At 37.7% G+C, this 27935-nt stretch overlaps 1 protein-coding gene across 7 annotated transcripts in view; it reads left to right on the plus strand.

Moving 5' to 3' along the window:
* Positions 1-27935, plus strand: part of LOC150080478 (uncharacterized) — a 354693-nt gene that overhangs the window by 155399 nt on the left and 171359 nt on the right. For all 7 annotated transcript variants that reach the window (XR_016547421.1, XM_090381815.1, XM_090381810.1 and 4 more), the window contains 2 exons: positions 8738-8839; positions 20646-20790. Coding sequence is in view for 6 of the 7 variants with exons in the window: in XM_090381815.1 (XP_090237941.1) it covers positions 8738-8839; positions 20646-20790 (247 nt within the window). In the remaining variant the exon portion in view is untranslated. The remainder of the gene's footprint in view (positions 1-8737; positions 8840-20645; positions 20791-27935) is intronic.

A 27935-nucleotide genomic window follows, 5' to 3' on the forward strand; every position in this document is an offset into this window, starting at 1 on the left:
CTATGGCAATAGTGTGCCAATAGAGAGAGAGAGAGAGAGAGAGAGAGAGAGAGAGAGAGAGAGAATAACTGATAAACCTTGCAGCAAAGCTACACAGAATTGATTTTTTTCTTTTTTTTTCTTTTTTTTTTTTTTTTTTTTATTATTAATGAAGAGAGCTTATCTAAAAGGCAAACAATATCACATGATACTGTTGGATATTGAGTTCAATATTTTAGATAGATGGGCAGAAGGCAGTTTCATTTTTAACAGTAGTGGTATTTGAGGAGCATTTATTAGTAAGGTTAGTATTATAAGTTTTTGGAAAAAAAAAAAATCTTATTACTAACCTTATTAATAAACGCTCTAACTGTATTATAGTATTTTTGCCAGATAGGTTATGTTCAAATGGCCATAAATGTAATTGGAAGTCAGCAATTTTAATAGAAGATGAACTGCAAGGAATTGAAAACTTTTTTTTTTGTTAAAAAGCCTTTTAACAAAAAAAACCCCTTAAATTTGTAATTGTCGTCCGAGTAACATAAGCATATGGCAATATTTCTTACACATTGCATCAGATAACTTTGACATGCATAGGTGATGATGTCATATTGTATCAGCTGTGACTTTCAGCTATATAAGCACGCTATGCAAGAGTTACAGTCATTTCTTGCTTGTGTCAGGATGGCGAGTTACGTGCAGTTGACACCATGAAGAAAGAGTGCTATTGTTGCTTTACATGAGGAAGGATGTTCTTCCCATCATATTGCTTATAGAGTGTCTTGTAATCAGTTAACAGTGAGTAGATTTCTTTCCAAACTCAAGAATACTGGTTCTGCTGATAGGAAAAAAGGAACCGGATGCAAACAAGTCTCTACAGCAAAACAGGACCACGTTTCGAACCGCTTATACCTTAAAAACCATAACTCTTCTTCGTCTAAGCTGAAAAGAGAATGGGAAAAACATACAGGAGTGGTAGCAAGTGCAATAACAGTCAAAGACACCTCTTCAAAAATGGACTTGTAGCCCGTCATCTTAAGAAGAAGCCCTTCCTCACACAAAAAATGAAAAAGGCCTGGTTAATTTGGTGTAAGGAGCATGTCAAATGGATCCCCTGAGTAGTGGAAGTCAGTTATTTTCTCGGATGAAAAGAAATTCAACCTTCATGACTCTGATGGGAGACAAACAATTTGCTGTAGACGTGGTGAAGAATACCATCCAGACTGCATGGTGTCTACAGTGAAATTCTCTACCAGACAAATTATATGGGGGTGCATTTCATATCGCAGAATAGGTCACCTGCAGTTTATAAAAGGTTCCGTAAATGCTGATGGATACCTGGCTATATTGGAAGGCAAATTGCTGCCAACCATTAGAGACCATTTCAACCTGCGAAGTAACTGCATCTTTCAGGACGACTCTGCTCCTTGTCATCGGGCGAAAAGTGTAAGTAGGCACTTCTGTAGTTACTTTAGCTTCATTTCTGCATTAGAAGTTCGACAGTAATGTGTTTACTTTTGTTACAGGTGAAAAAATGGTTGGAAGAATGGTCCATTACAACTCTTAGCTGGCCAGGAAACAGCCCGGACCTGAATCCTGTAGAGAACTGTTGGCATCGTGTGGAATCTGCAGTTGCCAGAAAGAAACCATAGACCCTTTGTGAACTTCAGAAAGCCATAATTCATGTTTGGAACCACGAACTATCAGTTGATTATGTTCAGAAATTGATCTTGTCAGTGCCTCAACAGTGTGCTGCTGTAATCAGGGACAGAGGCAGTTCAACTAAATATTAATTTGCACCTGGTGAACTTTTCATTTTGTTTTCTGTTTAAAATAATAAACTGAAGCAAATTGAGTGCTTCTGATAACATTTCAGCCATAATTGTTGTGTTTACCAAAACTGTTGTATAAAGATTGCAAATGCTCATCTTAGAATATTTTGAGACTACCTGTCAAATATTACTTAGCTTTGCCTTAACTATTAATAAATATCTTTTGTTTATATTTCTCTTTGTGATGTTAGTCATTAATGTAACATACCATCGCAAAAAAGGGTTAGAAATGTGAAATTCCTAGGTGATGCACTTTCTTTGAACACCAGTGTGTATATACAATACAAGCTCTCCTCGGTGGCACTAATTCATTTTGATTATTTTTATTTTATTTTTTTTTTTAAGGTGATCCCAAACACAAAGTATTAGAAACTACAGTATAGAACACTAGTACCACATATAAGTCAAAAGTTGAGAAGACAGAAGATATTTATTGAAAGTTGGACTTGAATTTCTGAAGATTGGAATTTTCAGGAAATATATTTGAAGAAAGGGTGTTCCAAAGAACAGAAGTAAAAGGGGTGAGTGAGGAAGAGGAATGTTAGTTAAATGAATTTTGAGTTGAATTCTGAATGAATGTTTATTAATTGATGCATACACATCTGTTTGAACTGGTAAAGAAAAGATGTACAGCAGAAAGTGGTGAGAGTTTGTAAGAGATGAATCATTAATTAATCTGACTCTCTTGAGGATGGAGTCGAGGAATTTAAGAATTTAAGAGAACTTTTGAGGACATCACCCCAGATGTGGGAATAATGTTACATTTCAGGGTGGATTTGTGATTTGTACATAGTTAATAGCTGTTTAGAAGAAAAATTTTAAGAAAGAATTTTAAAAGACAAATTTTGATACTGAGAAAACTTGTTTTTTTTTTTTTCGATTTAGAGGAAGTAACATTTGTGATGTTCTTATGCTAAGAGAGGTTGGAAGTCGGGATTATCCCCCACTAAAGCTATGTGATCTTATCTAGAAATTTGAGTGTTGTTGATATAAGTACAGAAGCAGTAGACTCATTTTTGTGAGAAATAAGACAAGACTGAGTTTTGGTACGATTGAAGTTAACTAAGTTTTCTTCTCCCCCAATATAAAATTATTTAGAGATCAGTATTTTTAGGAATTGGTAGTAGATATTTGAGAAGTTATAGCTGTTTGTGCAGAAGAAGGCTTTACAAATGTGTGGAGTGTGCTGTCATCAGCAAAACTATGAACATGACTTCCAATCAGTGGAAGAAAGTCATCAATATACAGGAGAAAAAGAATAAGTGAAAGAATGGAATCTTGGAGAACTCCAGCATCATTTGAGAAGTTAAAAGATAGAGAGGCATCCCATCATCACTCACAGTGAACATTCAGATAGAAAACTGACTACTTAATTGCAAAAAAACAGAAGGCAAGCAACAAGATAGAAGCTTGTTTAGGTCTTTATGCCAAACACAATCAAATGCCTTAGAAATATTGGAAGCAACTGATTGTGTTTCTCACAACTTTACCATCAAATTTGTTCAAATATGTCACCAGTGGAACAAAACCGATGGGCTCCATACTGCAATCATTAATGATATGGATGGTTTCATGATAGTGTAATAAAATGATAATTGGAAGGGATAGTTTTGTCACTGTTTTTGAGAACTGGCTTGAATATGAGCAATTTCCACGTAGAAGGAGAAACATCACTGGAGGAGAGAGAGAAGAAGAAGAATAAGCTCTGTAGCAGGTTTTCAGAATAAGTGAAAAAATGCCATCTGGACCTGTATACTTCAGATCCTGGTGGCATTTTTCAAGTCTTCTAATGTTCTGTCTGAAGCCTATGGGAAGCATTGAATGGATTGCACTTGGTAATATAGGAGGAGCTAGTAGTAGTAGCAATGACAAATGATGCAAGAATGCAAGTTATATATATCATCCTCCAAAAAAAAAAAAAAAAAAAAAACTCTGTACCAAGATCACTGATGAAAGCTTTACAGGGAAAATATAGTACTAATAAGTCAGCTATATTTTTAGATGAGGATGCAGTAGGACCATCAGAATGACTGATGAGTACACTGAACAGTTATACAGATAAATAGAGTGAGCCAAACTTCCCAGATATTGACTGAAACTTGTGGATTGGTCACTCGCACACAAGCAAGGCTTTTGTGGATTTATTGAATGATTGTTTTCTACAGCAGCATGTTAGAAAGGCAGCCAGAGGGAGTAACTCTCTTGATCTGATTATCAGCAGTGATTATTCATGCTTTAAGAATTTACAGATGAAGGAACCATTAGGTGGCAGTGATCACAGTGTACTGATGTGGGATTTACTTAAAGATGTAACTACAAGGTTTTTTAAATTCTATACAGTGGGACCAACTGATGATGTTACCAACAGCAAATTCTAAATGGGAAGCATTCAAGGAAGTAATCTTGGAAGCTACTAGGCTTTTTGTTCCAACTAAGAAATACTGTTCTAGGTTTAGACCCAAATGAATGTCAGATGAACTAATCAGACTTGTGGCAGAGAAGAAAAATGCATCAGATACGTATAAATTATCAGGTGACACAGCAGCCTATGGTAGATATAAGCTAGTCTGTAGTCAAGTCACAAAGGAGGTTAGGCAAGCAAAGGCAGATTATGAGAAATCTTTGACAAAGGATGCAAAGAAAAACAGCAAAGACTTCTTTATTTATATAAACTCTAAAAGGAAGGGGATGAATCAGGTTGGTTGGTCCACTTAATATCAATGGTTTGCCTGTAGATGATAATTCTCAGATAGTTGCCAAACTAAATGAATATTTTACATCTACATTCACACGTGAGTAGTTATTCAAGGAAGAGAAGGCCAGCTGTTTATCAAACTCTAACAGGGAGTTAATTGATTTCGTAATAACTGAGAGCAAAATGGAGGAGAAATTTTTGAAGTTAAACATAAGAAAGGCACCTGAGGTTGGTGGGATCTATCCAGTTATATTAAAGGAGGTGGCAAAAGAAGTAAGCAAACCCTTAGCCATAATTATGAGAATATCCTTGGACTCGGGGAAAGTCCCCACAGACTAGAGAGTGCAAATGTATCTCCAATTCACAAAGGGGGATCAAAGGGTAACACGAGTAATTACAGACCTCTTAGTTTGACTTCTGTTCCAGGGAAAATAACGGAGTCACTGGTTAAAGAAGCATTACAGAATTGTCTAGCCAACAGAGAAGTAATAATTCAGACACAGCATGAGTTTGTTAAGGGGAAGTCTTGTGTGACCAATTTGATTGGGTACTATGATGTGGTCACAAAGGAACTGGATGCAAAAAATAATTTTGATATCATATACTAGGAAAGCTTTTGATACTGTTGCACATGGAAGACTATTGTACAAATTGAGCAATTTGGCATTAAGAGCAAGTTGCTACAATGGATAAAGGATGGTTGAGTGGGAGAAGACAGAGAGTGGTAATCAATGGACACTGCTCTTCATGAACTATGTTATTAGTGGAGTCCCTCGCTGTTCGGTGTTGGGCCCATTGTTGTTTTGTATATTTATCAATGATATTGATGAAGGTATATCAAGCTTAATATCAAAGTTTGCAAATGATACAAAGGTTGGCAGGGTTGTTAATAAGAGTAATAACAGTATGCTGCTGCAACAGGATCTGAAAAAATTTGCACAGATGGGCTGAGAAGTGACAACTAAAATTTAACAAATTCAAAGTATTGCAAATGGGTAGCAGTAACCTCAGAGAAATGTACCAACTGGGTGATGTTACACTCAGGGTATTGGAGAATGAAAGACCTGGAGGTAATTGTGTAGTCAGCTATGAAGTTTTCTGAGCAGTGGACAGGCTGCCAGAGTAGGTCATGGGGTCTTGTCAATGATATACAGGAATTTTTTGATCAGGGATAAGGAGGTGATTATCCCCTTGTATAAGGCAATGGTCGGGCCACACCTTGAGTACTGCATACAGGTCTGGACACTGCATTTTAAGAAAGATTTGGATTTGCAGAGAAGGGCAACAAGACTGGTGAAAGGAACAAAGGGGTGCTCTTATGAAGAAAGTCCTAAGTCCTGCAAATTGCAGCTCCTGCAAGGCTATCTGATTGAGGCATATAAGGCCTGGAATGGATTGAGCAGGCTCAATGCTGATGGCATTCTTCCTCTTGCTCAAATTACGAACATGAGGGGACATAGATTCAAACTGAGGATAGCCTCAGCGGCTCACATCTAGTGAGTATGGGCTTGGCAAACCCAGGGTCCTGAGCTGGACATCATCATTCTTCTCTTTCTTGCCTTCTTGGTGATTCCCTTCTACTGACTCTCTCTCTCAGGGTAACATGGGAATTTATTTTATTTTATTTTATTTTTTCTTTTGGCTGGTGTAGCATAAGCCTCAGGCTTCCTTGCACTATGATATGCTGCATTTCTTATCTTGAAAACCCTTGGCATTTATTGCAAAAACATGTTTTAAATAAAGGACAAGAGTTTAATAATGTGGAATGAGAAATAAAGTATTTTATCCCTACATGAATAATTTCAATGACACGATCTGAAAAAATATTTAGATTAGGTGAGGTAAAACGGTATGTCCAACCAAAGAAAAGAGGAACAGAAAACATAAAGATCATCCTATGTTATGTTCTTGTAATGTTGAAAAACGCAAGACTAAAGGGTTGCTGGTGAGGAATGAACTAGAATGTTAAGTTTGTGTTTGGCATTGTCTGGTATTCTAGTAGGTAAATGAACAAGTTGCATGAGGCCATTAGTAATAGCAAAGCTTTAACTTCTCTACCAGTTAATTCCATACAGTTACAAAATTGAAGCCAGCTGGGTTGTGAACATTAAAATCGCCAAAGAAAATTACTTCACTGTTAGGAAAGTTAGATTGGAAAAAGTAGAATTTCATAGAAAGTCAGAAATTTCTGAGTGATTAGTAGTGTTTGGAATGGTAGTTGTGACAATGAATTTAACAGAATGAAGCTAACAACTAATGAAACTAAACTAGATTAAAAATATATTACAAGTGCTGGCTACCTGCTATTGTAATCTTATTGTTGCTGCAGAATTGAATTAGAAAGAATTTTATTATTGATTAAACATAGTGATTTCATTTAAGATTAATTTATTCAGTTTAATATAGCAGAGTGAACAGTGGGGTCTCAGATTACCCAGCTCTGCTCATACTTGACTGACACCTTAATTCATATTTATGTTTGTGACTCAGTTATAGCTTACATTTTATGATGGCAGTCAGTGATACATGAGAGGGGAAGGGATAGAAAGGGAAACGTCAATGCCATAGCAGACTCGTAGTATCTGCTTTTTTACTCAGAAAATTAAGAATTCCATGCTTAAACTACTATAAATGATATACCTTAAGCATTGATAAGGATGGTAATGGTAGCCTTCTGTAGGGGAACCCCAATTCATGTGTGGTACCAGGAACCTAGCCCTTGCATACTTTTAACCCCTATTGTACTTGTAATAGTTGCAGTTGTATAATAGATTACAAGTAGATCACAACTTGTAATGAATAAATAAAAGTTGAAAAATTATTATTATTTTTTTATAAATTTTAATTCATATAATTTTTGTAATTAGATCTTGTTGAAGTGAGAATATTATTAGTTAATTTTATTCTTGATTTTTTAAGGAGTCCTTATGTGCTGTAATGTAATAACTAGAAGCCCTCGGCGTAAGAGCTGCACAATTTGAGTTGTCAACTTCTGGAGAGTATGATGTTTGCAGGAAACATTGCCCTAAGACTAAGGTATTGCAGGTTTTGCAGTATGCATCTTAAATTAGATGTCGTACAGCTGAATTAGAAAAACCATACGTAAAATTAAGAAGAAAATAATGAATAGTCACTGTAAGGACAACAAAATTTTTTATTACTATTACATATAGTATTATAATGTAATTACTCCTGTAAACTCTGAGTTGTACTCAGCTTGTCCGAAAAGACGTTTCATAAACATTCATGTTCTAGGGGAGAGAACAAGATCTGTGGCTTTGGTATTACAAAATAGTGTCTTTGCTCAATTATGTCTTTACAACTAAATAGTGAAGAATAGAAAGAAATTTCAAGGATGGAGAAACAGAACGATTCGCTTAAAACAAGCAGTGAAAGTCAAGCTTCAGATGTTTGCTTTGTTATGCATACATTATTAGACACATCTTTTACTTTTTTTTCTCTCTCTTTCTTTTCCGTACGTTGAATTTGTACATTAAAATGCGTCTACCAGTCTTCCCCCCCCCCATCAGTACTACATTTTTTTGTTCATTCTCCTGGTATATAAGTGTAGGTAAGCACTTTGTTTGCTTCCCTCCCTTTTCTTCCCCCCACCTTGAGAGGGTTGACAGTGATTGATGACGGCGTCTGTACTCTTACGGAGCCCATTGTCTTCTCCTGATCTTGGGACTCCCTTCTTAGTAGTTGCTCTATGACCTCACAAGGTCATTGGAGATTTGCATTTCTCTTCTGAAACCATTTAAGTTGGAAATCGCAACTTAGAACACTCCTAAGAGTATCTAACATTTAAATACCACACAACGAATTAAAAACAGTAAGAATCGTGTCATTTCCTTTCTTAAAAATTTTTTTATAGCCCATAACTTAATTTTAAACCCATAATCCCTGTAAAGTATTAGAATCCTATAACCACTATGTATGTGGTAAAACCCTCCACCAGCTAAGCGGATTACTATGAGGTGAGTGCTGAAAATTAAGCTAAGCTATACATACGATCTAGTTAATTTTATTTAGTGTTTAAAACCATGCAAGATTGATGTAACCAAGTATACTAGTAATCACATTGATATTTTAAAAAATAATATTTTTTAATTATGATATTGATATTTTTATGATATATTGTTTTTATTTTTACGATATTGATATTTTAAAAACATAACTTTTTTCCTTTACTAAATATTATCTTTATATTTTACCATCTTTCCAATTGTAGCTTGTCCTGAAGGTAAATATGGCCACAAATGTTCAGAAATTTGCACTTGTAAAAATGGAGCTTATTGTTCTCATTATTCTGGACTCTGTAATTGCACTTCAGGTATTTTTTTAGTTTATGTTCTAAAAATTAATAAAATAGTAGTAGTGATAGTAATTAATAATGTAAATTGCACACTTAGTTTCATTTGTGCAATGTTTTGGATGTGCCACACAGAACGAAGACAAGGTGTTTCTGTGCCCAAGGCAGTTACTTTGAAGTGTTTACCACTGTCTGCCCACCTAACTCTATGTGAACTTATCCCATTAAATCCTTTAATCCTTGTACCCACTTCCAGTTTTGTGCCCAATTTAAATGATTCAGTTGCAACGCGTCCTAGCTCTGATACTAAAAGTAGTTCTTTGAGAATGTTGTAGATAGGAATATTTCTGCTGAGAAAGATTATGCAGCTTTGTCTATTTTACGTTTGTAATTAGACTGAAGCCATGATATTAGCTATTGTATTTTATGTATTTCCTTATTTCTTATACACCAATGTGTCAGTTAGTTAATGTTAACTCTTGTCATAAATCTACATTAAGAATATATAATATGCTCAGTCTTAATTTGAATTTATGACTTGAGTTAAGATTATTGATAAAAACTGTAGTAAAGGTAGCAAGTTTTGATAAAACAACTCACCCCCCCTCCCCACTATACTTTTTGATATTCAATTCAAATTATTTTCTCTCTCTCTCTCTCTCTCTCTCTCTCTCTCTCTCCTCTCTCTCTCTCTCTCTCTCTCTCTCTCTCTCTCTCTCTCTCTCTCTCTCTCTCTCTCTTTCCTTCCTTTCCCCTTTTGTTGCATATATTTAAAGTATAAAGCCTTGAATGGTTTGAGCATACTCAATGCTGATGGGATTCTTCCTCTTGCTCAGAATAATCACCTGAGAGGGCATAAATTCAAACTGAGGAAAGACAGTTGTAGGATAGATGTGCGGAAGTTTGCCTTTAGCCAGCAGGTAGTTGATTGGTGGAACAGACTGTCATCTTTTGTTGTAGAAGTCGATAGCCTAAATAAATTTAAGGCTGAGCTGGACAAGTATTTGGAATGAACGGAGGAGTGAAATGGGAGCAGGTTTTTTTTTTTGGCTGATGTTGCATAAGCTTGCTTTCTTGCATCTTATGCCTCTACTAATGCTAAAGTTCAACACCTGGAGGATTATACATATACGTTCCATTAAGGTAATGCCTGTTGGTTCACTAGATCTCTTAATGACTTGAATTTTTATGAATCTTTGTGTGCTTAAATGTTGCATAAGCTTGCTTTCTTGCAGCTTATGCCTCTACTAATGCTAAAGTTCAACACCTGGAGGATTATACATATATGTTCCATTAAGGTAATGCCTGTTGGTTCACTAGATCTCTTAATGACCTGAATTTTTATGAATCTTTGTGCGCTTAAATAGCAAACTATCTTTCTTAAAATGTATTTTTATTATTAAGTATATGAACATTAACCCTTTCTCAAGTATATACATATACATTTTTCATGTGTGGGTCCAAGGGTATGAATATATGTACAGTATATCCACATTAATTCTATATATCACATTATTCAAAATGCAAACTCGACCAGCGATATAAGGTTTTATGTGCATTTTAGTATAGTTTATTCAAAATACATCTACAATGGAATTCAGAGTCTAAATTGGATCTTGCAACTTGTCAACAGGTTGTCTAATTTGAAAACACTCCCAAAACCATATGTAGGCAAGTGTCATTATAACATAATTGAATGGAGCTTTAATGCAAATTTCATGCTGTGGCTGAGTGGCCAGGTACGAGTGTACATAAGTACACATACGGCGCCTCCGTAGCCAGGTGGGAAGGAGCAGCAGTGCGTACCACACACTTCTTGATTAGACCTGGGTTCAAGCCCATCACCACCAAATACGGAGGATGTGGAAAGGTCAGGGAACGACCACTGCATATTCCCAGAGCAATATGGCCTTAGTTGCTAATGCTCCTAAAAAACCAAATAACAACAACAACATAGGTACACATGCTTTGAGTGACTGTTGTTCCAGCCTGCATGACTACTAAATATGATGCTTTTTCTTGTATTCTCTCCATATTGTGAACTCTTTTGACCATATGGTGATTCTGGACTATAAAGAGAATTTATTTTTTTAATACAGTATATGGGACTTTTTTTTTTTGTCCTGGGGGACGTCCATGACAAGCTCAGGCACAGACCAGGGTTTGCTCCCACTAGAGACTATATCTATCTCCTACTATATCCAGCTGCCTCCTCAGGGCAAAGGATGGGCAACATGGGGCTCCACTAGGGCCCCGGTGCTAAATGCTGGAGGAACAACAGTCCAACACTACACTATGCAGACCAACACTAAGAAACTAAGTCTTTTTAGGGGGGGGGTGATCCCCAATGCCACCTGACAATAAACACTATGTCCTTTCTGTATACACTGTACTCCACATTCAAATTCTGCCTCCCTTATATCTGGGTGATACCAAGTTTCTGATATCCCCTCCATTTGATGACTTGACCAACACTTCAAATTCATCAAATTTATTTACAATGCTGCTAGCATTGGTGTACAAGCAAGTATACATGCACCTGCTCTTACTCTTAGTTATACTAATACAGCCCATGTATTTACTTCTTCTGTGACAACCCACAGCAGGCTTGAAATCCCCAATACCTTGCTTTCCATTCCCAGGAGGCCACTGCATATTCCAGTATAAGCAGTGCAAGAATCACTTTCACCTCTCCCTAAGGTTCTAGTTAATCTATTATTCGCTGTATCCTCCCAAGCTAAACTTTTTCAACCCACCTTTCACTGCCTCAATGGCATCCCTTCTATTTAAGTTTATCCCATCGCAGTAAAAACAGTCTGTCCTGTTAACAAGCAGAGACCACACTGAGAAAAATTCTACCATACAAGTTCTGCACAATCTGTGTAGGGCCAAATTGATTGACAAGGCCATCTTCATATATACTCCTTCCTGTTGTATCTAGACAGAATTGGAGACACTTGACTACATAGTGCAAGGAGCCCCCCCCCCTTTGTTTTTTTAATGAAAACCACTAACACGAGAGGTATTAGAACCTATAGTACTTAGTACCGTGCTTGGGTTAGAGCAGTGGTTTTCAACCTGAGTGCCGCGGCACACTAGGGTGCTGCAACATCATTCTTAGGGGGCCATGTAATTTGGTTTTAAGTTACTTCAAGTTATTATTATTTATTTTTTTTTTAATTTATACATTTATTTCATTATAAAAAGGTGTACGGTATCCATTATACTGTATCTTTTTAATTTTGTGGTGATCTATAATTGATCTTTATTTAGTACCTCTATATAAAGAATAAAATTATTACATAGGTATATACCACCAAATACGGAGGATGCGGAAAGGTCAGGGAATGACCACCGCATATTCCCGGAGCAATATGGCCTTAGTTGCTAATGCTCCTAAAAACTAAATAACAAACAACAAACAACATAGGTATATATTAAAAGGTCAAAAACCACTGTGTTAGGTATTTGTTTTGGCCTAGGGTTGCCGGGAAAAAATTACTGGGACACTAAGGGTGCCGTGAACTGAGAAAGTTTGGAAACCTATGGGTTAGAGGTTGAGAAGATGAAAGAAGATATTTGTTCACATTAGACTTGAAAACTTCTGTAGACTTTAATTTTCTGGAAATATGTGTGAAGGAAGGTTGTTCCAGAAAATGGCAGTTGAATGAATAAACGAGGAAGATGAAAAGTTCGTTCTGTGAGTTTGAAGTTGGACTGTAAATGGATGTTGGCTGGTGGCGGCACGTGTTCGGACTGTTTTGAAAAAGAGAGAGCAGTAATTACAGAAGCCAATTCAGAAGAACAGTGCGCATGGAAGTATCTATAGAAACAGCATGCAGCAGAAACAGAATGTCTATGAAACACAAAGTGGAGAGACTCTGTTAGAGATAGTCATTAATTAACATAATTGCCCTCTTCTGAATGGAATCTAGAAGCCTGAGAGAATTTTTGGGGGCACCACCCCAGATGTGGGAACAATGTGCCATGGTAGGGCAGATTTGCGATTTGTACAGAGTGAACAGCTGTTTGGAAAAAAAGTAACGCTGAGACCGAAAGAGAAAACCAAGTTTTTTAGATGCAGAGGAAACAATATTTGTAATGTGTTTGTGCCAAAAGAGATTAGAAGTCAGGGTAATCCCCAAAAGAGATATATCATCTTGCCCAGAAATCGGAGTGTCACCAAAGATAAGCATAGGAACAGAAGGATCCTTTTTTGCAAGATAGAAATCAGGACTGAGTTTTAGAAGGATTGAAATCAACTAAGTTGTCTTTGCCCAACTGGAGAATTACCTGGGGCATTTAAGAAATTGGTAGTGGATATTCGAGAAGTTGAAGCTGATTGAGCAGGGAAAGGTTTCTCAAACTGGAAAGTGGAATCATCATTATCATTATTAGCCATATGGTGCAAGGAAGCTTGAAGCTTTTGCTGCACCAGTCTAAAGAAAAAAGAAAATCCTGAATTACCGAGAGAGAGAGAGAGAGAGAGAGTGAGTGTGTGTGTGTGTGTGTGTCAGTCAGAAGTAGAAGGAAATCACCAAGAAAGAGAAGAATGATGATATCCAGCTCAGGACCCTGGGTGTACCAAGCCCATACTCACCAGATTTGAGCCCCTGGGGTTATGTAATTTGCTATCATCAGCAAAACTATGGATAGGATTTCCGGTCAATGAAGAAAGGCATTAGCATTAGTAGAGGCATTTCATGCAAGAAAGCAAGCTTATGCAGCATCAACCCAAAAAAAAAAAAAAAAAAAAAAAAAACCACTTCCACTTCACCCCTCTGTTCGTTCGAAATACCTGTCCAGCTGAGCCTTAAACTTATTTAGGCTATCAACTTCCACGACAAGGGATGGAAGTCTGTTCCACCAACCAACCATCCGCTGGCTAAAGGCAAATTTCCTCACGTCTATCCTACATCTGTCTTTCCTCAATTTGAATTTATGCCCTCTCAGGTGAGAGGAAGAATCCCATCAGCATTGAGCATGCTCAAACCATTCAAGGCTTTATACACCTCTATCAGATCACCTCGCTGGTGCCTAGTCTCCAGACACTGTAATTTGCAAAACTTAAGCCTTTCTTCGTAAGAGCACCCCTTTGTTCCATTCACTAATCTTGTTGCCCTTCTCTGTACTCGTTCCAGCAGCTCTACATCCTTCTTGAAATGAGGCCTCCAGACCTGTATACAGTACTCTAGGTGTGGCCTGACCATTGCCTTATACAAGGGAATAATCACCTCCTTATCCCTGCTAGAAAAATTCCTATATATCATTGACAATACACCATGAGCTACTCTTGCAGCCCGTCTGCACTGCTCAGAGAACTTCATATCTGCCTGCACAACCACCCCCAGGTCCCTTTCATTCTCTACTACTGTCAGTGTAGTACCACAGAGTTGATACGTTGCTCTGGGGTTGCTGTTTCCCATGTGTAGTACTTTACATTTGTCAATGTTAAACTTCATTTGCCACCTCTCAGCCCATCTGCCCAACCTTTCCAGATCTTGTTGCAGCAGCATAGTGTCAGTAGTGTCCTTGGCAACCCTGCCTACCTTTGTATCGTCTGCAAACTTCGACATTAAGCTTGACATACCATCATCAATATCATTTATAAATACACAAAACAATAATGGACCCAACACTGAGCCCTGAGGAACTCCACTAATAACATTGAGTCCACGACAAGCAGTGTCCATTGATTACCGCTCTCTGTCTTCTCCCCCTCAGCCACCCCTTTATCCACAGCAGCAATTTGCCTCCAATGTCACACTGCTCCAATTTGTGCAGCAGTCTTCCATGTGAAACAGTATCAAAAGCCTTTCTAAGATCCAAGTATATGATATCAAAGTTATTCCCTGCATCCAGTTCCTTTGTGACTGCATCATAGTATCCAATCAAATTGGTCAGGCAAGACTTCCCCTTAACAAAACCATGCTGTGTCCAAGCTATAACTGAAGTCTTGTCTAAATGATCCTGCAGTGCTTCTTTAACTAGTGTCTCCATTAATTTTCCTGGAACAGAAGTTAAGCTCACAGGTCTATAATTACTTGTGTCAGCCTTTGATCCTCCTTTGTTTGTTTGTTATTTGGTTTTTAGGAGCATTAGCAACTAAGGCCATATTGCTCTGCGATATGCGGTGGTCATTCCCTGACCTTTCCGCATCCTCCGTATTTGGTGGTGACGGGCTCGAACTCCGGTCTAATCAAGAAGCATGTGCTTCCTCCTTTGTGAATTGGGGTCACATTTGCACATCTCCAGTCTGTGGGTACCTCCCCTGAGTCGAAGGAAGCTCTCATAATTATGGCTAAGGGTTTGCTTACTTCCTTTGCTGCCTCCTTTAATATAACTGGATAGATCCCATCCACCCCGGGTGCCTTTCTTGTGTTTATCTTCAACAATTTCTCCTCCACTTTACTCTCAGTTATTACAAGATTCTCTAGCTTACTGCTAGAGTTGAATACACCTCTGGCATTCCCCTCGCTAAATAACTCCTCATGTGTGAATGTCGATGCAAAATATTGATTTAGTTTGTTAGCTACCTGAGCAGGATCATCAACAGTTGACCCATCGATATCAAGTGGACCAATCTGATTCATCCCCTTTCTTCTAGAGTTTACATAAGTAAAGAACTCTTTGCTGTTTTTCTTTGCATCCCTTGCCAAAGATTTCTCGTAATCTGCCTTCGCCTGCCTAACCTCCTTTGTGACTTGGTTACAGATCAACTTGTATCTATCATAGGCTTCTGTGTCATTTGTTAATTTGTATGTATCCCATGCATGTTTCTTCTCTGCCATATGCCTCATTAGTTCATCTGACATCCATTTAGGCCTAAACCTTGAACAATATTTCTTAGTTGGTGTGTAAAGCCTCGTAGCTTCCAAGATAAGTTCTTTGAATGCTTCCCATTTTGCATTTGCTGTTGGTAATATCATCAGTTGGTCCCACTGTATAGAATTTAAATACTGTCTCAGTCCATCGTAGTTGCCTTTACAAAAGCAATAACCCTTCCCTTTACCCCTAATGGTAGTTACCTCTTTGAGTAAATCCCACTTCAGCACACTGTGATCACTGCCACCTAGTGGTTCATTTATCTGCAGATTCTTAATGCATGAAGAATCACTGCTGATAATCACATCTAGAGTATTCCTCCCTCTAGTTGCCTCCCGAACATGCTGATGTAGAAAACAATCATCCAATAAATCCGCAAAAGCCTTGCTAGTGTGTGAGTGACCAGCCCCCAAATTCCAGTCAATATCTGGGAAATTAAAATCTCCCATTATAAGACTCTCTGATTTACTGGCCCACTCTATTTCCCTGTACAGTTTCTTATTATACTCATCAGAGTCATTAGACCTATAGCGCACTCCTACTCTCAATTTTGATCTCCCAATGCTTATGTCACACCAAACTGATTCCCTCAGTGAGAAAACTGGATAACCAATTACAAAAAAACAGTTGACAAACCACAAGATGGAATCTTGTTTAGAAGACCTTTATGCCAAACATGATCAAAAGCCTTTGAGATGTCAAGAGCAACTGCTTGTGAGTCGGGCGACTCCATAGCCAGGTGGGAAAAAAAGTAGCAGTGCATAGCACACGCTTCTTGATTAGACCTGGGTTCAAGCCCGTCACCACCAAATACGGAGGATGCGGAAAGGTCAGGGAGATGACCACCGCATATCCCGGAGCAATATGGCCTTAGTTGCTAATGCTCCTAAAAACCAAATAACAAACAAACAAACAAACAGCTCGTGAGTCACAGAACGTTTCCATTGAATTGTCCATAGATGGGTAACATAAGCTAGATATCACCAGTGGATCGACAAAGATGGAATCCATACTGACGATCGTTGATCAGATGGAAGTTTTCTAGGTAGTTTAAGAGTTAGCAGTTAATTGATTTCTCCATTACTTTAGAAAGAGTAGAAATAATTGTAATGGGACGATAATTGAATGGGAGAGATTTGTCACTCTTTTTAGGAACTGGCTGGATATGAGCAAATTTCCAAGCAGAATGAAAAACACCTTTGGAATAAGAAAGTGAAAAAAGACGGTAAAAAACAGGAGTAAGTTCTGGAGCACAGGTTTTGAGAAAAAGTAGAGAAATACCATCAGGACCTGTAGCTTTCTTAGCATCGAGATTCGTCAAAATCCTTCTGGCCTCCTTTTGATGGAAGACCACAGGAGGCATTGAATGCAGCGTGTTAAGGATGGTGGGAGATGTTTTACTAAGATCATTAATACATGAGTTGGAAGAAAAATGGGATGCTAGCAGGTCAGCTTTATCCTTGGCTGAAGTGACAATAGAGCCATGTGGTTTTGTTAGAGGTGGGCACAAGTTGCAGCCAATAGCTTTGGCAAGAGACCAGAATGCTCAGCTACCATTAGGACAAGAAGCAAGTTTTTCTACTCTTAGCCTGTTCAAAATCTAGTTTGGACTGATTAATAACAGCTTTACAATTGTTGCGAGCTTTGGTGTACGCAGAAAATGAAACTGAAGAATTGGAAACAAGTCAATTATGATATGCAACATTCTTCTCAAGAACAGCCTTAGCACATTTATTGGAAAACCAAGGTTTAGATAAAGGACGAGATTTTAAAGTGGAGTGTGGAATAAAGGATTCCATTCCTACAAGAATAATTTCACTGACACAATCTGAGCAAACGTTGACATCAGAAGTTTTGAAACAGTAATCCGACCAAGGAAAAGAAGAAAAGAAATCTTGAAGGTCATCCCATCTTGCATTCTTGTAATGCCAAAACAACACAAGATTGTGATTAACCATGAGATAAAGGCTCCATTGGAGAATTGACAATAACCAAGTTGTGATCTGAGGTGCCTAAAGGACCAGTCACTTCGACTGTGTACTTAGAAGGGTTGCTTGTAAGAAAAAGATCAAGTGTGTTGGCTGTATGGTTAGGATTGTCCAGTATTCTGGTAGGTAAATGAACAATCTGTGCGAAGTCATTAGTAATTGCAAAAGCCTCAGCATCTCGACCAGCTGGGTCTGTGTGACTAGAAAACAGAAGCCAGCTGGAGTTGTGAACATTAAAATCACCAAGGAAAATTACCTCACTGTTAGGAAAGTTGGACTGGAGAAAGTCAAGTTGCAAAAAGAGGAAGTCAAAGAGCTCCAAGTGATTAGTGGAGTTGGGAGAACGGTAGAGAATATCGGAATTTGACAGAATAAGGTAGAGATTTTAAGCCAGACAAGATTGAAAAGAGGAGATTCCAAATTACCAAGTCTCTGACAGGGAATATCGGAATGGACATTTGCACGAGTACCACCTTTGAGGTGAAAGGAATCATACAGTGAATGATTTGGGCAACTGAGATGAGCAGTGGTTGAATCAAATGATAACTGAGATTCTGTCAGAAAAAAGTACATGGGGTTTGGCAGACTGTAAGTGGAAATGGACATCGTTAAGATTAGAACAGAGTCCATGTATATTTGTGAAATGAACTAGGAAGTGTTTGGGAGGTTTAGATCTTTTCGCAGATAAGCTTGCTCTATTGCTTTGACAATTCGTGCTGTATTCAACAGTAAGAAAAAGTGTGGGAGGGGCCATGCTGTATGAAGTATTGAAATTTTTTGGATATGGCGTACACATGGTAAGAATATACCCAGATCCTTGATATAATTTGGTCCCGACAATGCCTCCAGCATACACACTATTTGACTTCCATCTTTTGTTGTGGAAGTTGATAGCCTAAATAAAATTAAGGCTGAGTTGGACAGGTATTTGGAACAAACGGAGGGGTGAAATGGGAGCTTTTTGGCTGATGCTGCATAAGCTTGCTTTCTAGCATCGTATGTCTCTACTAATGCTAAATAAACATACATTTTTCTTGAAGTAAGAATTGTCACAAGTGTATACATTGCAGTTTTGTTAATTAATATATGTATTCTGTAAACATTTTCCTATTTCTTTTATAGGTAGGGTATATAAATTACTTTACTGTTTATATCTATTATTAGTATTTTTGGCAGTACTGTATAGATATATGTGGTTTTCAGGTGTTTGAGTCATGCTAATGTTTTTAGAAATATTTTAATCCCCCCCCCTCTATTGGATCTGTCGGGCTTTTAACACCAGAGAATAGGCTGATTTAGTCTAAAAAAAATTATAATATTCCACCCACCCCATCTTAAGTAGCACTACCGCTATACAGAGGACTCTTTTGTAGGAGTACAAAAAGATATCCTCCATTGATGTACACTCTGTACATCACCAAAATAATTTGACACCCTACGTAGTTTTGTACTTATTCAGCATCCCACCCTTTCTGTTCCTTATTTTTAAGTTAGTGGTAAATGCAATGGTTACAATGTTTATTGTTTCAAGCCAAAAAAATATAATAATAAATAAATAACAAGTTAAAAAGAGTGTGGTGGTGGGGAGGAAGATGTGAGGCCAGTGGATGTATTAAGCACAATCTTAACCAAGGCCATCTAAAATTAACTAAATCAGTTATTCCTCTGGTCCGTGATTATTCCATCAGGGACCAGAGGAATTCATGAAGACTTCTTCAGTTAGAGCTGTAGTGTGCCAGTGTAGAATGTCTGTCCTAAAGTGAACACGCATTGTATAGCCATTCTACACTGGCACAATATATCCTAAGATACTGATGCTCCATAAAACCGATAACAGCAGTAATCCACAAAAGACGAGAGATGGGTAAGTCATTTCACTACTTATCTTCATTGCCAGTAATTATAGACATGACATCATAATTGTTATTAATCAGCTTTAAATAATATCACATAGAAAGCGAGAAATGCAGAGAAGAAATAGAACCTAACAAAAGATGTTATACCAGTAATGGCCAACTGCTGGCCTGAAAACCTGTTCTGTCTGACCTGTGGCACCATTTTTACATTTTCTGTCATGTTTGTCATGTCATGATTGAGGTGTATAAAGCCTTGAATGGTTTGAGCAAGTTCAGTGCTGATGGGATTCTTCCTGTTGCTCAGATTCCACACCTGAGGGGGTATAAATTGAGGAAAGACAGTTGTAGAATAGATGTGTGGAAATTTTCCTTTAGTCAGCAGGTGGTTGATTGCTGGAACAAACTTTATACTTGTCATTGTGGAAGTTGACAGCTTAAATAAATTCAAGGCTGAACTAGACAAACTTTTGAAGTGAATGAATGGGTGAAACAGGGATATTTATTTATTTATTTTTTTGGCTGATGCTGTATAAGCTTGCTTTCTTGCATCATATGCCTCTACTAATGCTAATGTCAGAATCCTTTGGTTCATTGCAGTCATTTATGTTGGCATTTTTGTATTAATGTACATAAATGCCAACAGTTATGTATTTATGTATGTTAATGTCTGATCCCCAACCATTATGAGAGAAAAAAAAAAAATAGTGTGCCTTGATTTACTTGGAAGTTGGCATTCACTGGCCTGTGATGTTGGCGCAGCTATAAAAGAATTTTAGCTGTTTTATCCAATTTAATTATATCTTTCCTTTTTGCAATACATTTTATATTTGATTTTAATCTATCCATTTAATAATGGAAAAAATTTAGTCTAAGTTTTCTAGTTATTTAGATTTAAAAATAATAACACCTTCAAAAATAACTCACCTCTTTATTCTGCATATTTAAGTTTTCATGTGATAAATAGTTAATTAAAAGAATGAAAATTAATAAGTTAAGAACTAAAAGACATTAAAATACTACCTCCTTGAACACTTCATTCAGTGTGTCAAAACTTGTTAATTGGCAATAAAACATAAAACAAAATATTGTAAGACTTGAATAAATGTAATGGCAAGAAAAGAAGTAATCTGTTAATAAATACATTTTCTAATTTTACAGGATGGCAAGGTAATGATTGTGATGTGCCTTGTGATGAGAACTATTATGGTCACCTCTGCAAACAGAAGTGCCAGTGTGAAAATGGAGGAACTTGTAATCCTATTTCAGGCTCTTGTATATGTACACCCGGTTATCAAGGCTCATTGTAAGTCTGCATTATGCTTACCTAATTATTTACCGCTATGTATCTTGACTTCATTTATATATTAGATGATTCAAAACTATCAAACTTATGGAGCATATTCAAGAATTAATAGTAAAGAAAACTGATCTTATGAACATGGATCTGAAAATGTCTTTTTGCTCTGTTGAAACTTATTAAAATTTTGGTAGTCTGCCAGTACTGGTTGCTACTATAATTTGGTAATACAGTCCAACCTCAGTATAAGGCAAGTGTCAGGTGACGACTTTAATACCTATGTTATAAGCGAAGCACATTCTGTGAAAAATTTCACAGCTATAATGTGAGTATAAAAAAACTCAGTATTCTAAGTATAAAAAAATTCAGATAAACTTTTTGTCATTTTTTTAACATAAATATACTTTTCTTAGTAAATAAATATTTTATTTACTAATGTTTTATGAATATACTGACTGAAAGATATTAAGTATTAAAGGTTATATCAATCTCTTTACATTCTACTAATACACAATGCTGTTTTGGACTTACATTTTATGCATATGTTCTGAAATAGTCATATAATTTAGGTTGCCGGAACTGGTGACAGCATTTTTTCAGTGCATAATTCTTAGTAGTTATCAAATGCAATAAATGAAGATGTTCAGTATCTCTCTGATGTTCTAACTATGCCATCACCTCATTAATGTTCTCAAGCTCTGTTAATTTCTGTTGCTTTTTCATCACACGAGTCATCCACATTATCTTCTGAGTCACTCCCTATGTCACTGGCTTTCTGTTTATTGATTGTCTTCCAACCGTTCACAGAGGCTGCGATTTTTTCCTCACTCAGATGATGTGCAACTAGAGCTTCCACCTCCGCCTCAATCCAGGCAGCCAGCTCATTTGATCCAAGACTGCCACTAAGTATGTTACAAACATCCTTTGCTTCTTGTTCTGAAATGCTACTAATTCAAGGTTATTATTAGTGATCTTGACTTTTCCAATACATTTTTTCCAGCGGTTTTCAGTTGCTGTTGATCCAGTATTGTATGCAACATCTTTCAGTGTTAATGTTTTCAGAACTTCTAGAACTTGAATTTCTAAGCTCACAAAACCAGCAAGTATCTTACTGCGATAGTAGGCTTTGAAGGCTAAAATAATATCCTGATCCATCGGCTGAATTAGTGCAGTTGTATTTCCTGGCAAACATGCGACTCTGATCTTGACATCTTTCAATTTGGCACTTCTGCCGAAGGATTAGCTGGGTAGCGACCTAACAGTAATACAGCTTTTTCTTCAAGTTTTTTGGAAAGCAAGTGTCATTTCATTGATGGTACAAATTCACTTTCAAACCATGAAGAAAAAATATAAATCACAGTTAGAGGGTTCGTGATGCCATGCTTAAAAAACTAGGGATTTCAACTTTTACAACAAGTAAAAAAATTGCAAAAATATTGGGATGCCTCAGAATTTCATCATAGTGTATTTCTTCTTAACATAATGTCATACCCTCTTTTTGTATCTATGTTCAAGCCCTTAAATGTGGTGATACTGCATTTAATATACTTTCTTATTGCTGGCTCCTTCATACCTACATTGATGAACCAAACTTCGTGAGTTACTATGCACAAACAAGATGGAATTTATGAGAAATGCAATAAATAACTTAGCAGGCATAGGTTCAGAAAATTTTCTCTTAATTCATTTAGGTACATTGCAAAAAGCTCACTATTAGCATCTGAGGTGTATTGTTGTACCCAGTGTTTTAATCAAATGTGTTACACAGTTGAATGTTGACATGTGTGCCAAGTTTCTTAAAAATAGCTTTTACCCCTATTGGAAGATGTGTCACATCATATGACTTGAGATGTGCTCCAGCATGTTGATGCACTTCTGGAGTTATGATAGATGGGCAAGGGCTCAGCTTTCAAGTTGTGCAACTGGAGATGTAGTACCAGCACACTGATGCACACCTGAAGTTATGAGAGGTGGGCATGAGCTTGACTAAATGGCAGTTTCCCTCAGTGTGAATTAGTCATGAGGAAAAAATTATATGCCCTCCCCCTACTTTTCCAAGCAAAATCCATTAGATTTTCTTATGTGGGGGGGAGATCAGGTGGTATTACTTAGGATGAGTTATTTCAACTTTATTTGACATGCTGAAGAAGAAACTGGCTCTTAAAAGTAAGGCACCTTGAACTCTGGGTGCCTTACTTGCAAGTAAGGATGTGTAGGATGATTGGTAGTCATTAATGATCAGTGCCAAGCAGCACTCTTTCAGGATGACATGAACAAACTTCAAAAATGGTTAGAAAAGTGGCAGCTATCTTTTAATATGACAAAATAGGTCTTATACTTAGGGAATAGCAACCCTAAAATAAATTATACACTTAGCATTAGCATTAGCATTAGCAGAGGCATATGATGCAAGAAAGCAAGCTTATTCAGCATCAGCCAAAAAAAAACAAAAAAAAAAAAAAAAAAACCCACTCCCATTTCACCCCTCCGTTCGTTCGAAATACCTGTCCAGTTGAGCTTTAAATTTGTTTAGGCTATCAACTTCAACAACCAGTGATGGAAGTCGGTTCCACCAACCAACCACCCGCTGGCCAAAGGCAAATTTCCGCACATCTATCCGACATCCGTCCTTCCTCAATTTGAATTTATGCCCTCTGAGGTGATTATTCTGAGAAAGATGAAGAATCCCATTGGCATTGAGCATGCTCAAACCATTCAAAGCCTTATACACCTGTATCAGATCACCTCGCCGGTGCCTAGTCTCCAGACTCTGTAATTTGCAAAACTTAAGCTTTTCTTCGTAAGAGCAACCCTTTGTTCCATTTACTAATCTTGTTGCCCTTCTCTGTACCCGTTCCAGCAGCTCTACATCCTTCTTGAAATGAGGCCTCCAGACCTGTATACAGTACTCAAGATGTGGCCTTACCATTGCCTTATACAAGGGAATAATCACCTCCTTATCCCTGCTAGAAAAATTCCTGTATATCATTGACAAGACACCATGAGCTACTCTTGCAGCTCGTCTGCACTGCTCAGAGAACTTCATATCTGCCTGCACAATTACCCCCAGGTCCTTTTCATTCTCCACCACTGTCAGTGTAGTACCGCAGAGTTGATACGTTGCTCTGGGGTTACTGTTTCCCATGTGCAGCACTTTACATTTGTCGATGTTAAACCTCATTTGCCACCTCTCAGCCCATCTGTTCAACCTGTCCAGATCCTGTTGCAGCAGCATAGCGTCAGTATTGTCCTTAACGACCCTGCCAACCTTTGTATCATCTGCAAACTTGGACATTAAACTTGATATCCCATCATCAATATCATTCATAAACACCGAAAACAACAACGGACCCAACACTGAACCTTGAGGAACTCCACTAATAACATTAGTCCACGTTGAGCAGTGTCCATTGATTACCACTCTCTGTCTTCTGCCACTCAACCATCCCCTTATCCATAGCAGCAATTTGCCTCCAATGCCACACTGCTCCAATTTGTGTAGCAGTCTTCCATGTGCAACAGTATCAAAAGCCTTTCTAAGATCCAAATATATAATATCAAAGTTATTCCCTGCATCCAGTTCTTTTGTGACTACATCATAGTATCCAATCAAATTGGTCAGGCAAGACCTTCCCTTAACAAAACCATGCTGCGTCTGAGCTATAACTGAATTCTTGTCTAGATGATCCTGCAGTGCTTCTTTAACCAGTGCCTCCATTAATTTACCTGGAACAGAAGTTAAACTAACAGGTCTATAATTACTTGTGTCAGCCTTTGAACCTCCTTTGTGAATTGGGGTCACATTTGCACATCTCCAGTCCATAGGTACCTCCCCTGAGTCCAAGGAAGCTCTCATAATTATGGCTAAGGGTTTGCTTACTTCCTTTGCTGCCTCCTTTAATATAACTGGATAGATCCCATCCACCCCAGGTGCCTTTTTTTTATGTTTATCCTCAACAATCTCTCCTCCACTTTCCTCTCAGTTATTACAAAATCATCCAGCTCACTGCCAATGTTTACTTTACCTACATCATTCTCCTTCCTGAATAACTCCTCATGCGTGAATGTAGATGCAAAATACTCGTTTAGATTGTTAGCCACCTGAGCAGGATCCTCAACTGTTGAACCATCAATATCTAGTGGACCAATCTGATTCATCCCTTTCCTTTTCGAGTTCAAGTATGTAAAGAACTCTTTTCTGTTTTTCTTTGCATCCTTTGCCAAGGATTTTTCATAGTCTGCCTTTGCCTGCCTAATCTCCTTTGTGACTTGGTTACAGACCAACTTATATCTATCATAGGCTTCCATGTCACCCATTAATTTGTATGTATCCCATGCATTTTTCTTCTCTGCCACATGTCTCATTAGTTCATCTGACAACCATTTAGGCCTAAACCTTGAACAATATTTCTTAGTTGGTATGTAAAGCCTGGTAGCCTCCAAGATTAGTTCCTTGAATGCTTCCCATTTTGAGTTTGCTGTTGGTAACATCATCAGTTGGTCCCACTGTATAGAATTTAAATACTGTCTCAGACCATCATAGTCGCCTTTACGAAAACAAAAACCCTTCCCTTTACCTCTGATGGTAGTTACCTCCTTGAGTAAATCCCACTTCAACACACTGTGATCACTGCCACCTAGTGGTTCATTTATCTGCAGGTTCTTAATGCATGAAGAATCACTACTGATAATCAGATCAAGAGTATTGCTCCCTCTTGTTGCCTCACGAACATGCTGATGTAGAAAACAATCATCCAATAAATCCACAAAAGCCTTGCTAGTGTGCGAGTGACCAACCCACAAATTCCAGTCAATATCTGGGAAATTAAAGTCCCCCATTATAAGACTCTCTGATTTACTGGCCCACTCTATTTCCCTGTACAATATCTTATTATACTCATCAGAGTCATTAGGCCTATAGCACACTCCTACTCTCAATTTTGATTTCCCTATGCTTATGTCACACCAAACTGACTCGACGCTGCCCTGTCCATCGATGTCGACTGGCTTCACTTCCTTGGACTTTATGTGTTTCTTAATTAATAGCATGACCCCTCCTCCCCTCCTGTCCTGTCTATCCTTTCTATACACATTGTATTCCCCAAATTCCAGTTCCGCATTACTTATATCTGTGTGACACCACGTCTCCGATATCCCAACAATATCTGCCTTTGATGTTTTGAGCAATACCTCAAATTCATCAAATTTATTTACCAAACTCCTAGCATTGGTGTACACGCAGGTATACATGCACCTGTTTCTATTCTTAGCTACCCTAACAAAACCCATGTGTTTACTTGTACCGCAATGACTACCAGCAGTCTCTGAAATATCCTGCATCCTGTTTTCCAGACTTCTGCTCATTTCAATAGAAGCAGTGCAAGAATCACTTCCACCTCTGCCACTGGCTACTGTTAATCTATTAGTCCTTGTATCCCCCCCACTTGTTGGGGTTAAAGGGATCTGGGAGTTAAAGTACAGACAGATATGAATTTTTCTGAGCAGCATAAACAAGCAGCCAGGAAAGCCCATAGTGTCATATCAATAATTGATCGATCATTATCCTGTAGAGATAGGGAAGTCATAACCCCACTGTATAAGGCAGTTGTAAGACCACGTTTGGAATACTGTGTTCAAGTATGGAGTCCTCTGAAAAAAGACACTGAGTTTCTTGAAAGGGTCTGAAGATGGGCAACTCGCATGGTGAGATCGGTAAAAGGGCAACCCTATACGGAAAAACTCCAATTATGTGAGCTACAGAGCTTGGCAACCGGGCAACTCAGAGGTAACCTGATTGAGATTTATAAGGCTCTGAGAGGGGTTAGTAAAACGAATGAAGGTGGAATTTTCACTGTTATAAAGAATTCCAAAACAAGGGGCCTTAAATTCAAATTTCAGGAGAAGAGCTTTATACACTATATGATGGATACTATTAATATTTTATAGGTAGACTCTATTAGCATACTTATGTTGACCCAATTAATAGTATAATCCTTAATACTAGGCCACGTTTGCCCTACACAGCATAATGACTATATTTCAATGCAAAAATTGAAATTATTTGACAATTATGTATTTATATGTTCTGTTTCTGTCTTGTGATCTTTCCAGTGACAGAGACACTGTTCAAGGTTTATGCATATGCTTATATTAGAGATGATATCACTATCTATAAGTCAACCTAAATTTTTAATATCCTTTTAATATAAATAGTATCACAAAAAATATGAATCTGCTCTTTATTTAAAACCCTTCAAATTATTTCAAATGCCTGTGTTGAAATATAATGCTGCAACTTTTACTGATCTGCTATGTTACACAAATGCAGTATGGCATTAGGAATTAAAGGTGTCCTTATTTTCCAATACAGGTCATCCACTTTCTGACAAGAAACAAGCATGTTTCAAAATCACTTTCATAATGGTGCCTAGTTTTAAATAAATAATAAATAGCAGATTCATTTTTTTGGTAATGCTATACAGTAGCATTAGTAGAGGCATATGATGCAAGAAAGTAAGCTTATTCAGCATCAGCCAAAAAAAAAAAAAAAAAAATACCACTCCCATTTCACCCCTCCATTCATCGTTCAAAATACCTGTCCAGCTGAGCCTTAAATTTGTTTAGGCTATCAACTTCAACAAAAAGTGATGGAAGTCTGTTCTACCAACCAACTACCAGCTGGCTAAAGGCAAATTTCCGCACATTTATCCTACATCTGTCTTTCCTCAATTTGAATTTATGCCCTCTCAGGTGATTATTCTGAGCAAGAGGAAGAATCCCATCGGCATTGAGCATGCTCAAACCATTCAAGGCCTTATACACCTCTATCAGATCACCTCGCCGGTGCCTAGTCTCCAGACTCTGTAATTTGCTAAACTTAAGCCTTTCTTCGTAAGAGCAACCCTTTGTTCCATTCACTAATCTTGTTGCCCTTCTCTGTACTTGTTCCAGCAGCTCTACATCCTTCTTGAAATGAGGCCTCCAGACCTGTATACAGTACTCAAGGTGTGGCCTGACCATTGCCTTATACAAGGGAATAATCACCTCCCTATCCCTGCTAGAAAAATTCCTGTATATCATTGACAATACACCATGAGCTACTCTTGCAGCTAGTCTGCACTGCTCAGAGAACTTCATATCTCCCTGCACAA

Source organism: Mastigoproctus giganteus, chromosome 9 (genome assembly GCF_048544385.1).
Source record: "Mastigoproctus giganteus isolate SK-2022 chromosome 9, ASM4854438v1, whole genome shotgun sequence".
Lineage (NCBI taxonomy): Eukaryota > Metazoa > Arthropoda > Arachnida > Uropygi > Thelyphonidae > Mastigoproctus > Mastigoproctus giganteus.